We start from the raw sequence: 13,525 nt of genomic DNA on the forward strand, positions 1-13,525 counted from the left end.
CTACTCTGCCAGCATCTTAACCCTGAAGTCTGGGGATTCACTTTTTAATCTATCTGATCCTGGGGATTTTTTCTTGGAAAACTTATTCATATTTCAATTTCTTTTCTAAAATAGGGTTATTTAAAGTATTCTATTTCATCTTCTGTTAATCATAGGCAATTAAGATTTTTGTAGATATTCATCAGATTTAATTACATGTAATTGGGCAAAATAGCTCTTAATAGTTGCCTTAATTTCTTCTTGATTGGTGGTACAGTCACCTTTTAAATTTTTTATATTGGTAATTAGTTTTTCATCTTTTTAAAAAAATAGCATCAGTGGTTTATCAATTTTATTGTTTTTTCACATAACCAACTTTTAGTGTTATTTATTAATTCAGTGGTGTTCTTTCAGTTTTGTTAATCTGTTCTTTGTTTTTCAGGATTTGTATGTTGGTATTTAATTGGTATTTTTTAATTATTTTTCTATTTTTTTAAAAATTGCATATTCAAATTATTGATCTACTTTTTTGTTTTTATTGATGTAAGCATTTAGAGATATAAAATTTCCCCTAAGTATTACTTTTGCTGCATCCCACCAATTTTTGTATTTATTTTCTGTTTTATTCTCCTTAATGAAATTGTTGATCCATTATTTGTTCTTTAACTCCCTCATTCTTTAAGATTAGGTTATTTAGTTCCTAACTAATCTTTAATCTATGCTTCTAAGATCATTTATTGAATGTAATTTTTATTGCAATATAGTCTGAAGAGAGTGCATTTAATATTTTTTCTTTTCGGCTTTGGTTAAGTGAAGTTTTCATACCCTAATACATGGTCAGTTTTTGTGAAGGTGCCATAGGTGGATGAGAAAAAGTTATACTCATTTCGGTTTTTATTAAGTTTCCTTCAGAGATCTATCATATCCAACTTTTCTAAATTTCTTTTTTTTTTTTTAAACCCTTAACTTCGGTGTATTGTCTCATAGGTGGAAGAGTAGTAAGGGTGGGCAATGGGGGTCAAGTGACTTGCCCAGGGTCACACAGCTGGGAGGTGGCTGAGGCCGGATTTGAACCTAGGACCTCCTGTCTCTAGGCCTGACTCTCAATCCACTGAGCTACCCAGCTGCCCCCTAAATTTCTATTGATATTTTAATTTTATGGTTAGATTTATTCAGTTTTGAGAGGAGTAAATTGAGGTTCCCCACTAGTATAGTTTTATTGCCTATTTCTTCCTGTAATTAATTTAACTTTTCTCTTAAGAATTTGGATTCTCTCCTATTTGGTGCATATATGTTAGTATTGATATTACTTCATTGTTTATAGTACCTTTTAGCAAAATGTAGTTTCCCTGATTTTCTCTTTTAATTTTGGCTATTTTTGCTTTGAGATTGTGATTGCTCCTCTTCCCTTTTTACTTCAGCCCTTATTTTATTTCTTGGTGTCTTTATGGTTCAAGCCTGTTTCTTGTAAATTATATATTGTTGAATTCTAATTCAATCTGTTATCTGCTTCCCTTTTATGAATGAGTTCATCCCATTCACATTCACAGTTATGATTACTATGTATTTCTTTCCATCCTGTTTTCTATTTGTCCGTCTCTCTCTTTTAACTTTCTCTCTCTCCAAAAGTCTGTTTAGCTTCTTGCCATTACTTCCCTTAATCTACTCTCCCTTTTACTACATGTCTCAGCTCTAAACTTCTTCCCCTTCTACTTGTCTCTTGGTTAAGTAGATTTCTAAAACTGTGTATGTACATTCTTCCCTCTTTCAATCAATTCTCATGAGAATGAGGTTCTAATATTGCCTATAAGAACTTTTTTTGGTGTCCTTTTATATGAAGTATATTTCCTCATTCTGCCACTCTTTCCCCTCTTCTCCCAGTACATTCCTTTTCCCCATCCCTTCATTTTTTTTGGAGATTATCCCAACATACCTGACTCAAACCCATGCTTTCTGTCTATGTAGACTTCTAACTGTTCTAATATTGATAAACTTTTTAGAAGTTACAAAAATGATCTTCCCAATTATAATATAAATAGTTTAGCCTTATTAAGTCCCTTATGACTTCATTTTCCTGCTTGCTGTTTAAAAATGTCAGATTATCTATTCAGCTTTGATCTTTTCATCAGGCATGCTTGAAAGTCCTCTGTTCCATTGAATATACATTTCCTTCCCTGAGGATTATCCTCAGTTTTGCTGGATAAGTCATTCTTGGTTGTAATCCTAATGTCTTTGCTCTCTGGAATATCACATTTCAAGTTCATCAATCTTTTAATGTAAACTAAATTGTGATCTTTATTGTTGCTTAACAATATTTGAATTTTTTCTTTCTGATTGTTTGTAAGTTCATATTTTAGATTCCCACAGCATTCAGTTTCTGTAGTGTTTCGTTGTAGAATATCTCCTTCAGTGACCCAAGGAGATTCAATCTAATTTAGACTAAACCTAGACTCTTCTTTCACTCAAGGAATTGTGGTCTTATGATATAAGAATTTGCATCACCCTCATCTTAGACTTTATCTTAATCTCTTGTTTAGTCTTCAATAGTTTACCTTTAAGGTAAAAAGGAAGTCTATTTAATAATAACTCTAAACTAGAGTGAAGTCTTGATTATTCTCTAAGCTTTAGCAGTACTTACAGAATTCAGCTGGGACCAAACTGGCAACTAGTTATAATTCATACAAATATTATTTGTTTCTATGTATAACTACCTAGACAAAGTTCACAGATTTCTGTCTATCCATTCTATAATTGAGAATTATTTCTCAGCTTAACTGAAGATAAGAAAGTAGTTCCTATAACTGTCAAAAATAACTTCCCCGGCTAGTGATGGGAGTAGAACAGGAATTATAGAGAAAGAGGCATCGGTCAAATGTATTCATTTGCATGTGTTTTTAATTTAAAAATAATTATAACCTTTTATCAGAGAATCTTGTGATAGGAAAATCATGCTTATTACACCTGGAGATTTTTCTCCCTGTCCTGATTTATGGTAGGCTCCCACTGAGGAAGTCTGGAAAAATGTATGCATGGTACCTTTTAGCATACTGAAACCAAAATTTTATTAGAAACGGGAAAACAAAAGAAATCTTTTTAGAAAAAACAACCATTAACCCCAAAGATACACACAAATCCTCAGAGCCTCTTAAAGGTCTAGAAGGTGAGAACTCCTCTTTCAAATACTTGTCCCTTAAACCCTGCCAATGAGAAAGGGAAGTTTTTTCTATTTCTTGTCATTACTTATGATTCCTAGTTTGTGAGAATAGTCTTTAGGGACCTCTTGTTTTTCAGTGGCATCTCTCCAAAGGAAGATGAAACCAAAACCTCCACTGCCCTCTTCTCTACTTCTATCTCTTCCTTCTTTTTCCTTTTCAATGAAGTCATTTATCTATCTCTGCCTATTGCCATGCACTTCAATAAATATTTATTGGTAAGATGCCATTTTCGCTAACCTGTCACTCAAATGGGAAGAAGAGAAAAATCAATACATGCTCTTTAACCTTATATTAATAAGTTTATCTAATTTTCATCTAGGGGTGACTATGTAAATGCTTTGGCTCACTATGAAAAGGGAATCACTGGAAACAATAAGGTAATACTGGTAATACTTAAAGTGTGGTAAGATTTACTTTACTCTCATAGGCTTACTGAAATGCATAAAACAGAGATTTGTATTTATATATAAACTTTTTGGCAGAACTGACTTTGGATATGAGAATGGTTTATATCAGTCAAAAGAATCAGATTACTTATTTTTCAAAGATGGGTAAAAGATATCTTTGACTAGCTTCTAGTTCCAGAGTCTAATTCCCAGTCAGACTTTCTCTTGAAGGTCTATGCCTTAATTTCTATTCCAGTGGTCCAATTTCTCAATTTCATGGTGCTTGCTCCAATAAGGCAAAGTATTACTTACTTATTCAATAATTATTTTTGAATGATGTCTGTGTTTTAACATCCTCTTTGCCATCCTTTCTGGAAAAACTAACAAAAAATCTAACTAGCATTTCTACATTTTTAGCTTGCATCAAGGCCCTATGATTTTCCTATTCTACAGCTAACAAAATCTCATGGAAAGAAATTTGAAGGGATGTTAGGAATCAGTCATTCCAATCCTTTATCATGCCTCCGAGGAAACTTAACCTTGTTGATGTTAAGTGACTTGGCTAAATCCAAAATTAGAATCCATATCTTTTGATGCCCTTTCAGATTTTTTTCACCCCTTACAATACTGGTTCAACATGAAATGCCCAGCTTCTTTATGTGTCTGAATATTAAGAGGTCTGGTTAGCAGTTACCACCACTATTTCTCTCTATTCCTATCTCATCATCAGAATTGACTTCAGGGTACATTTCTTTGTTCCTTCTCTCAAAATGCCTTCCCTCTCACAGTACTTCCCCTGCTGATTTCTATCTCAAAGTGAAATACTGATTTTTAAAATTTGTTTATTCAATGCATATTTATAGAGTTTCTATGTAATATGCAAATAAGGGAGACATATTTGCTTATATGGGAATACCTAGAATCATTTTTCAAATATGGATACTGTTATATGAATGCTTATGTTTGTGTATATAAACAATTAGTGAACCATTAATTTTACAAAATTTGCTCTGGTCCAAATTAAATTGAATTGAGAACCGAATTTAGCTGAAGCTCATTTTGGCTCTCTACCCATATAGGTAAAAGATTAGAGGTCAGTATATTCTGAAAACAAAGGGAGTGCTTAGAGAAGGCTTTTAGTGAGAGATGTTCTCTATGTAAACCCACCCAGCTACATTAGAATCAACATATTTTCAAAGTTTTATAGGAAAAATTATTTCAAATTTTGATTAAATTCTGTGCTCAAAGAGGACAAGTTATTTCAGGTGAATTATGCTTGAAAAAGAGTACTTTTATATAATTAAAAGTTTTATAGAAAAATAAATAAAACAAAATTCATTGTGTGCCTTTAAAATGTTTTTTTTCTTTTACTTTCATGAACTTTTAAAAACCAAATTTTTTTTTGTGAAAAGAATGAATGATAAAATTGTCTCTTCTTGAAATTTTAAGTATCAGGAACATGATGAAGCCTGTCAAGCTGGAGTAGCTCAAATGTCCATTCGCATGGGAGATATTCGTCGAGGGGTAAATCAAGCCATAAAACATCCTAGCAGACTGCTGAAAAAGGACTGTGGAGCAATTCTAGAGAGTATGAAGGTAGTATTTTACAGTTAGGTTATTAAATGATTAACGGATAGCTTCTTTCATTACAAATAACTTTCTTCTATTATAGCAATTTTCAGAAGCTGCTCAGTTATATGAAAGAGGACAATATTATGATAAGGCAGCATCTGTGTATATCCGATGTAAAAACTGGTAAGGATTTGATATGGCTCTATGAAAAATTAACAAAGCAGTTCAGAACAAAAGTGTTCTCTCAATGTGAGAGGAGACGATCATACACAGAAATAAGTATAGAGATAGGAGGTAAGGAAATGAAAGAATGAGATTTTAAAACCAGTAACTATTAAGAGTAAAGGAAGCTTTCCCATTGCACAATTCTTTTTTTTTTTTTTCAATTAGCTCAGGTATTCCTTGGTGACATTTCTATTTCCTCATAATATCTTTGGGTTTATAAACCTTAAAATAACTATCATTTTATGAAGGAGAGTCTCTTGTTTTCTTCTAGTAAAGATTTACTTGATTTAGTTGCTGTGAAAAGACACACTCACTAGTGAAACACAGACAATATGAAAACTATCATCAGATCAGGGCAACAACTTTAACAATATTTCTCATGGTTTCTTAAATCACATAAGTGACAAAAAGATACACAAGAATTTTCTTTTTATAAAATATATTTTATTTACCCCCAAATAAATGTAAAAACAATTTTTGACATTCATTTTCTAAACCTTTGAGTCCCAAATTCTCTCCCTTCCAACTCTCCCTCCCCTCTCCTTGAGATGATAAGAAGCAATTTGAACTAGGTTATACCAATGCGATCATGCAAAACATATCCACATTGATCATATTGTAGAAGACTCATTAAAAACACACAGAAAATAAAGTGAAAATAGTATGCTTTGTTTTGCATTCAGACTCTGCAAGATTTTTCTGAGAATTTTATTATTATATACAGCAACAAATGTTTAATAATAGTTTCACATTAGTTTGTGACTGAAAAATATGAGAAAAATGTAAAAGCAAATTTTTTAGTTTAGGGTATATGACAGTTTATTAATTCCTGTTTTCTAGGGCAAAAGTTGGTGAGTTACTTCCTCATGTATCTTCTCCAAAGGTTCACCTACAGTATGCCAAATCTAAGGAAGCAGATGGAAGGTAAGTATCACAAAACAAACATCTTATTTTAGTAAAATACCAACAAGAATATATATTAAACATTATTTAAATAAAACTTAATTTTCATGGAGAGATGAATATCTACTTTTCTGCAAATGAGTTTAAATATTATTTTTAAGTAGCTTATAATATCACTTAAAAGTATACTATTTAGATTTTATATTGTTTGCATGAGAAGCTAGATATGGGCTGAAGTTACAGATATTTTCCTTGAAAATCTTTTAGTTTAGTTAACACTTTGAATGTTCCTTAGTTTGAGATTTAATTCTTTTGAATTACTTATTTGGATCCCCACTAAAGAATTTAAGTGGTGTGCATGTAACCTTTGGTGCCATATCTTTTTCTCTTCTGGTAGAAATGGCAATGATATCTAATGTTCTGCCCAGTTGAGTTCTGCTAAGAACTTGCCACTAGGAGAATAAAAAGGAAAGTGTAGCAAATGAGTAGGAAAAGAAGAACTAAATGAAAAGAATATAAAAATTATGAAGACTAAAGGGAATGGGGAAATTAGAACAGTAGTGTTGGGGATATAAGTAAAAAAGGCCTCTAGTTCTTTAAAATATGACATTTAAGACATGCCTATTATTTATTTCAGATATAAAGAAGCTGTTGTGGCTTATAGAAATGCCAAGCAATGGGATAATGTAATACGTATATATTTGGATCACCTTGGCAATCCTGAAAAAGCTGTTAGTGTTGTCAGGGAAACCCAATCTCTTGAGGGAGCCAAAATGGTAGCCAGGTAATATAACAGTCATGTTATAACTTCTTGTAGTAAAAGTGTATATAGTACTTATAGGGGAGTAAAATGAGACATATATTCAGAATCTCACAGTAGTCTTTTTGAAAAAGTTTAATTAATTAATTAAGAATATTTTCCCATGAATCATGTTCTTTCTCTCTCTTCCTCCCACCCCCCTTCTGTAGTTAATGAGCAATTCCACTGGGTTTTATATGTATCGTTGATCAAGACCCATTTCCATATTATTAGAATTTGTACAAGGGTGATTGCTCAAAGTCTACATCCCCAATCATATCCCCATCAAACCATGTGATCAAGCAGTTGTTTTTCTTCTGTATTTCTACTCCCACAGTTCTTTCTCTGGATGCGGATAGTGTTCTTTCTCATAAGTCCCTCAGAAATGTCCTCATAGTAGTCTTAACATTCTCCATTTGGCACTTATAATCTAAAAATGAGATGGGTTCATTTTACCCCTCTGGGCCTCAGTTTCCTATGAGGGGGTTGGACTAGTTGACCTCTGAAATTCCTTGTAATTCTAGGTCTGTGATTCAATGATCCTGTGATACAGAGATAGAGACTTTAGAGCAGCATTGGAGAGCCTTTTAGAGATCTTATGCCCAAACTGCATCTTCAAACTGCCTGTGAGCCCCACTCATCACCCCAGACAGCAGAGAGAGGAAATGCTCACATTGGGCTGCCAGAAAGAGGGGTGGGGCATGTGAACATTGTCCCAGGCTTGGTGGAGAGAGGGATGGGAGCAGCCCCTCCATGTTGCCAGGGCACACATGCTGTGTCTTTGCCAGCACAGCTTTAGAGAATGTGGATCTATGTTACATAGCACCTCTAAATGGAAGAGCCGGGAAGGAGAGATATTGCTGACTAATGCTTCTCACTTCTCCCTAAACTCTTCAGAAGGAGAAAGAATAGCACAGGGTACAAAAAAGCTTAACATTGTAGTACTTTGCTCATTCTATCCCTTGGAGACTTTGAATGATATTTGAACTTTAAGGGAAAGGAAGGCTCTCTGAGTTTCACTAAAACATCGCTCATCATGGGAGTATTGTTCTTTAAATTTCTTATGCCTGTGGAGTCTATCTTTACTCTCAAAGACCTCAGTCTCAGATTATTCCAACCCTCTCAGCATAAGCCTAAATACAAAGTGAATATTCATCTTCTTAATCATTGAATGTATTATTTTTAGGTAGGAAAGAAAATGTTCTGGACTTGTGATTTTAACAGTATACAGGAACTTCTATTATAGAATTCCTTCATTGATATAGATTGGCAACTTATCTTAATTTATAGTCTTTTATTTCCTTAAAATAATTATGCAAAGGAAAACCTGTTCTTTTTGCTAGTCAAAAGGGAATCAATTTCTCCCCTTGCATAGACATTATAAGATTAGCAAGGCACTATGTTAAGAAAAACAGATTAATAAGGCTTAGCTCTTATTATTCTCAGGATTCTTATCATATCATTAGGGAAATAAGATATGAACCAAATAATTTTAATATAGATTTTTTTATTCTTCCTACCTATTTGACTGTTTTTCTCTTTTGCTTCTATCTTCCAAGCTTTGATCCTGGACCTTATATTCTTTGCTTTCATAGTTTTAACTACTTTTGCTATGCAGATAATTCCAAACTATGTCCAATCTCTACTTAACTGTAGTCTAGTAAATGAACCACAGTCCCTACTGAATGTCACTACCTTGATGGCTATAGACACTTCTAATTCAGTATGTCTAAAACTGAACTCATTACTTTTCCTCCTAAATCTAGGTTCTTACAAACTTCTGTATGTATTATAAATATATGTATATGAAGAGAGAAAATAATACCATTCTCCTAGTCACCTGGGTTCATAAACCTTTGACTCTTTGATAAAGAATCTTTGACTCTTTTCTCTCTACTCATATTCTGTTGCCAACTTGTACCTGATTCTCTCTCTCTACAAATTTAGGCCAATTACATGTTTATATACTTAACACAAAATGTTTGTAGTGTATATCACTAAGAAAAATAGAAAAATCTATAAATATTAAAAATAATATTTTGGTTGAAGAGTCAAAAAAGTGTGCCAAAATTTTCCTTGGATATAAACAATTTATTAGAAGTTTGGTCACTGGAGAAGCTATCCTAAAAGCACCACCATATTTATGCTATTTGTATTGATTATTGTAAAACTTTTGGCACAAGTGCAAAAGTTTTTTTTGCTCAGTTGCATGTCCATGGCTTATTTATAATACTAAAAATAAACAAAATAGAACTAAGGACAATGAGAATGGCAGAGTACTTGATGTTGTTATAAAGAAAGAGAGTCCTAAGGTCCTAAGGGAGATATGGATACCAGTAAGGTGGATGTATCTTTGTATTCTCCCTAGGTGTTGGTGATGGGTGAACACCAACCCCAATCACCCTTGCTAGATGTTATAATTTCTCCTCTCAATAATAGTTGCCCAGGGAAGGACCCCAAAAGTTTAGGTGTATGAGTAACCCTTTCAGGTCCAACCTGGGGTTGGATCAGTTATTAATATTGGCTCTGATTAGCCTTGGATCACGTTTATCTGACTGCATTAGCTCCCTTCCCAAGGGTCGAGATATAAAGACCACTCAAGAAGGTACTTATTAAACACTCTATCTATATGTAAATCAGGGAAAGGATAATCAGGATAAGGATTGGGGATTGGAGACCCTGTCAATCTAATATCTATAATCTATAACAGTGATTCCCAAAGTGGGTGCCACCACCCCCTGGTGGGTGCTGCAGTGATCCAGGGGGGTGGTGATGGCCACAGGTGCATTTATCTTTCCTATTAATTGCTATTAAAATTTAAAAAATTAATTTCCAGGGGGCTAAGTAATATTTTTTTTCTGGAAAAGGGGCAGCAGGCCAAAAAAGTTTGGGAAGCACTGATCTGTAATCACTCAGGCTGGAGGCTATTGACTTAGTAGAAACTGGAGCTTTATTCTTCACAACCCCTTTGGCTCAACTAGACCACTGCCAAACCAGAGAGTGACTGCTCTTGATGCAGCTGTGTTGGTGATTTCTCTCAGCTTCTCACTATCAGTTTTTGGTGATGTATTTGCTCTCACAGCCTTTAGGAAATATATAGATCCTACCCACCCTCTGCTTCTCCAGATCTCCTTTCCTCCCTTCACCACCCAGGGACCAAGAGACCTAAAGTGCTAGGAAGATTCAGAGACTTAAAGATCTAGGGACCAAAGTCCAAAATCCAAAGACAAAAGACCAAAGACCCCCTCCAGATGGCTGTTAGGGGTATTTATACTCTCAGGCCAACCGACTTTGCCCCTGGCATCTGGGAACATTCCAATCTCTCCAACAGCCTCCCTTGTCAATCAAGGTGACGCCAACATTTCTCAGGATTTGAATATAACAATGTCAAGATCGAAAACTATTCTCTAAATTTACTATCAACACAATGTCAAATCATATAAAACCTTATTATTTTTTAGGTTGAGAGTTTAAGGCCATTATGGTTCTAGTTTTAAAAAGACTGTTGTCTTCTTTCCTAAGTAGAATTAAGTATGGTTCCAAATTAAAGAGGGAGTATATTCAAAAACATCTTACTTGATATATATGGATGATATAAAGATATATGATCCTATAAAAAATTTAATTAAGATAACTACTTAATCTTGTGAAATTCTTCTCCAGTGATATGAAAATGTCATTTGGACTTGATTAAGTGTAAACTTTTGAATATATGCTAAAGAAAAATAGAGACTAAAAGCTTCAAGTATAAATCCAGAAGGTCACATTAAACAAATGGATCATTACAGAAATAGTTCTTTCTTCTCTAAGAAAGATACATTGAGCATGAAGATATCGTTTAGAAATCTCTGAATGAGGGGGTAACTAAGTGGCTCAGTGGATTGAGAGCCAGGCCTAGAGCCATGAGATCTTGGATTCATTAATTTCCATAATTCTTTGAAGTTTGCAAAGCACTTTATATAAATTATGTCATATGGCTAACTAGGTGAAATTTCAACCCAGGACTTACTGATTCCTAATCTACCATTCATTATTAGAATGGATTATCTCATCAACTTTGTCATTCAGAAACCTTTTCTTCTTTCAAGATTTAGCATAAGAACCACTTCTTCCCTGAGTACTTCTCTGATTCCTTTAGTTATTAATGCTCTCTCCCTAAAAAATTCCCAGAATGCTTTGATTTTTCCTTTGGCCTTTTTAGTACATATCAATATTTATTTTTTTAGAAGGATGATAGCACCTTGAAGAGGGCAGGGACTGGGTTGTTTTTGTTCTCCTATGCCCAGCACCCAGAAGTGTGCCTTGAATTTTACGAGGCCTTTGAAGTATAATAAAAAAGAAGCACTCTGAGAATTTAGATGAAAGGTTATTTTGACTTTGGGGGAATCAGGAAATACTTTATGTAGAAAGCATCATTTGAACTAGGCTTTGAAGAATAGTTAAAATTTTAACAGGTAGAGATGGCAGGTCCTGGGTACAGCATGAGCAAAGACAGATGTCATTATGTGTTTATTTTATCCATACAGATCATAATCACTATACAATGTATGTAATCTTCAAGAGATGCCTGAAGCTTACAAAAATTAAGTGATTTGCACATGGTCACAGTAAATGTCAGACAATATTTAATCTCAGTTATTTCCAATTCTCAAGTCCAACCATATGTACCTTCCTAGTTCTTTTAGAGGAAGTAAAATGAAAGATATATTTGGGAAATTGAAAATAGTTTAGTTGAACTAGAACAAAAAATAAATAAAAGGTAGTAGGAAGTAAGGCTGGAAAGATGGTAGGTAGGAGCCAGACTGTGAAGGATCTTAACTGTTTATATAATGAAATTGGACTTTTTATTCTTGTTCAGTTGAATTCCTCCAAATAAGTATATTGTTATGGGAGAAGACTGTAATGGTAGGGCACCAAGGATGTTATTATTATTATTAAAATGTAACCCAAATGGTTTGTGGGTTCACACTGGGTTGAAGGAGAGACAGGACCAACCATTAGAGGGAGACCAAGGTTTACTGCCAAGCTCTTCACTGTCCCAGGAATGGCAGTTAGGCTAGGGCCTATGGAACCAGCAGACAACAGGTAAAAGTTTATAACAGTTTAATTGAGGGAAGCAATAAAAGGATGGAAATAAGGGATTCTATACTTGAACCCTAAGGGCAAACCACAGGAACAAGGGAAGGACTAGCCTACACTATTCTTTTGACCTAAGCCAGGCAGGGTCCAAAGGAAGCAGTACTGAAGTCACAGGGAAAGCTCCTCCAAACCTGGTTACAGCCAGGTATGGTCAGCTCAGCTAAAGGGCCTGAGGATGGCTTTCAGTTGGGGTCTCACGGTAATCCAAGGATGGTCACAGGGTGCCAAGAGCCAACTCCACCAGGTGATCCAAGGTACCCAGGTAGGGAGAGTGAGTTTGAAATGCTGTCTACCAGATCACAAACCACTTCCCTACTTGGTGCTGCTCTGCAGGTCTGTTGTACACTGTTGAAAGCCTCCACCTCTCAGGATCCCAGGGAAACTGGATGCAGTTTTTCCCTAACTCTGAGATCTCCCAGGGTTAGCAACAGTTATGTCCAACCACTAATGGAGTCTCTCTCAGAGTCCAAGCCCCACTTCCTGCTCCTTCATTCCATCTTGGAATCCTCCAGCCCTTCCTGCTAGGTCCAACACTAATACTAAATTAATTGCTAAATAACCCTCACAATTAGACTCATAGGAAATTTTATATTTAAAATGTAGAGCTTTAGTAGACATTTTTAGATTAATCTAGAAATTTTTTTAAAACCCTTACCTTCCTTCTTAGAATCAATACAGTATATTAATTCTAAGGCAGAAGGTAAGGGCTAGGCAATGGGGGTCAAAGCGACTTGCCCAGGGTCACACAGCTGGGAAGTATCTGAGGCCAGATTTGAACCTAGGACCTCCTGTCTCTAGGCCTGGCTCTCAATCCACTGAACTACCCAGTGGTCTCCTAATCTAACAATTTAGAAGGGTAATTTATCTTCCTAATTTCTTTTTGACTATTGTATATTGAAATATGAATGGTACTGTCTTAAGATTTCGTATTTGTAAGATATTAAGTAGAATACAGGGAGATTGTTGCAGATGATAGTGCATCAATGATGAAATGTAGCATTTTTTGCACAGTGGAGATCTGATATTTTCAGTTATTTAGAGATATTCAGTTATATTTAGAGATATTTTCAAGGGAAAGCTTGTGTTTGAGTGAAGATAATATAACTTTCTAAATGGAATGTAATACTACTAGATTTCAGTGGGATAGAAATGTCATGCAGCCAAAGTGTCTCTTGTCTGCTGCTTGTTTCAGCTCTTTATGCAGATTAAGGAAGGAAGAAGAACAAGAAAGTGGGGAGATGGAGGTGACTAAATTACTTACGACAAAAGATTCAGAAATACAAAATGAGGTAGGGAAAAGGGAAAAA

The 13,525-nt window shown here is 34.6% G+C and overlaps 1 protein-coding gene across 1 annotated transcript in view; it reads left to right on the forward strand.

The window, feature by feature from the left end:
* The window catches only part of LOC123252422 (WD repeat-containing protein 19-like), a 200,917-nt gene that overhangs the window by 82,879 nt on the left and 104,513 nt on the right, over window positions 1–13,525 (forward strand). The window contains exons 21-25 of the mRNA XM_044681745.1: window positions 3,514–3,571; window positions 5,030–5,176; window positions 5,253–5,335; window positions 6,218–6,301; window positions 6,918–7,064. Coding sequence (XP_044537680.1) covers window positions 3,514–3,571; window positions 5,030–5,176; window positions 5,253–5,335; window positions 6,218–6,301; window positions 6,918–7,064 — 519 coding nt within the window. The remainder of the gene's footprint in view (window positions 1–3,513; window positions 3,572–5,029; window positions 5,177–5,252; window positions 5,336–6,217; window positions 6,302–6,917; window positions 7,065–13,525) is intronic.

This window comes from Gracilinanus agilis, chromosome 6 (assembly GCF_016433145.1).
Source record: "Gracilinanus agilis isolate LMUSP501 chromosome 6, AgileGrace, whole genome shotgun sequence".
NCBI lineage: Eukaryota > Metazoa > Chordata > Mammalia > Didelphimorphia > Didelphidae > Gracilinanus > Gracilinanus agilis.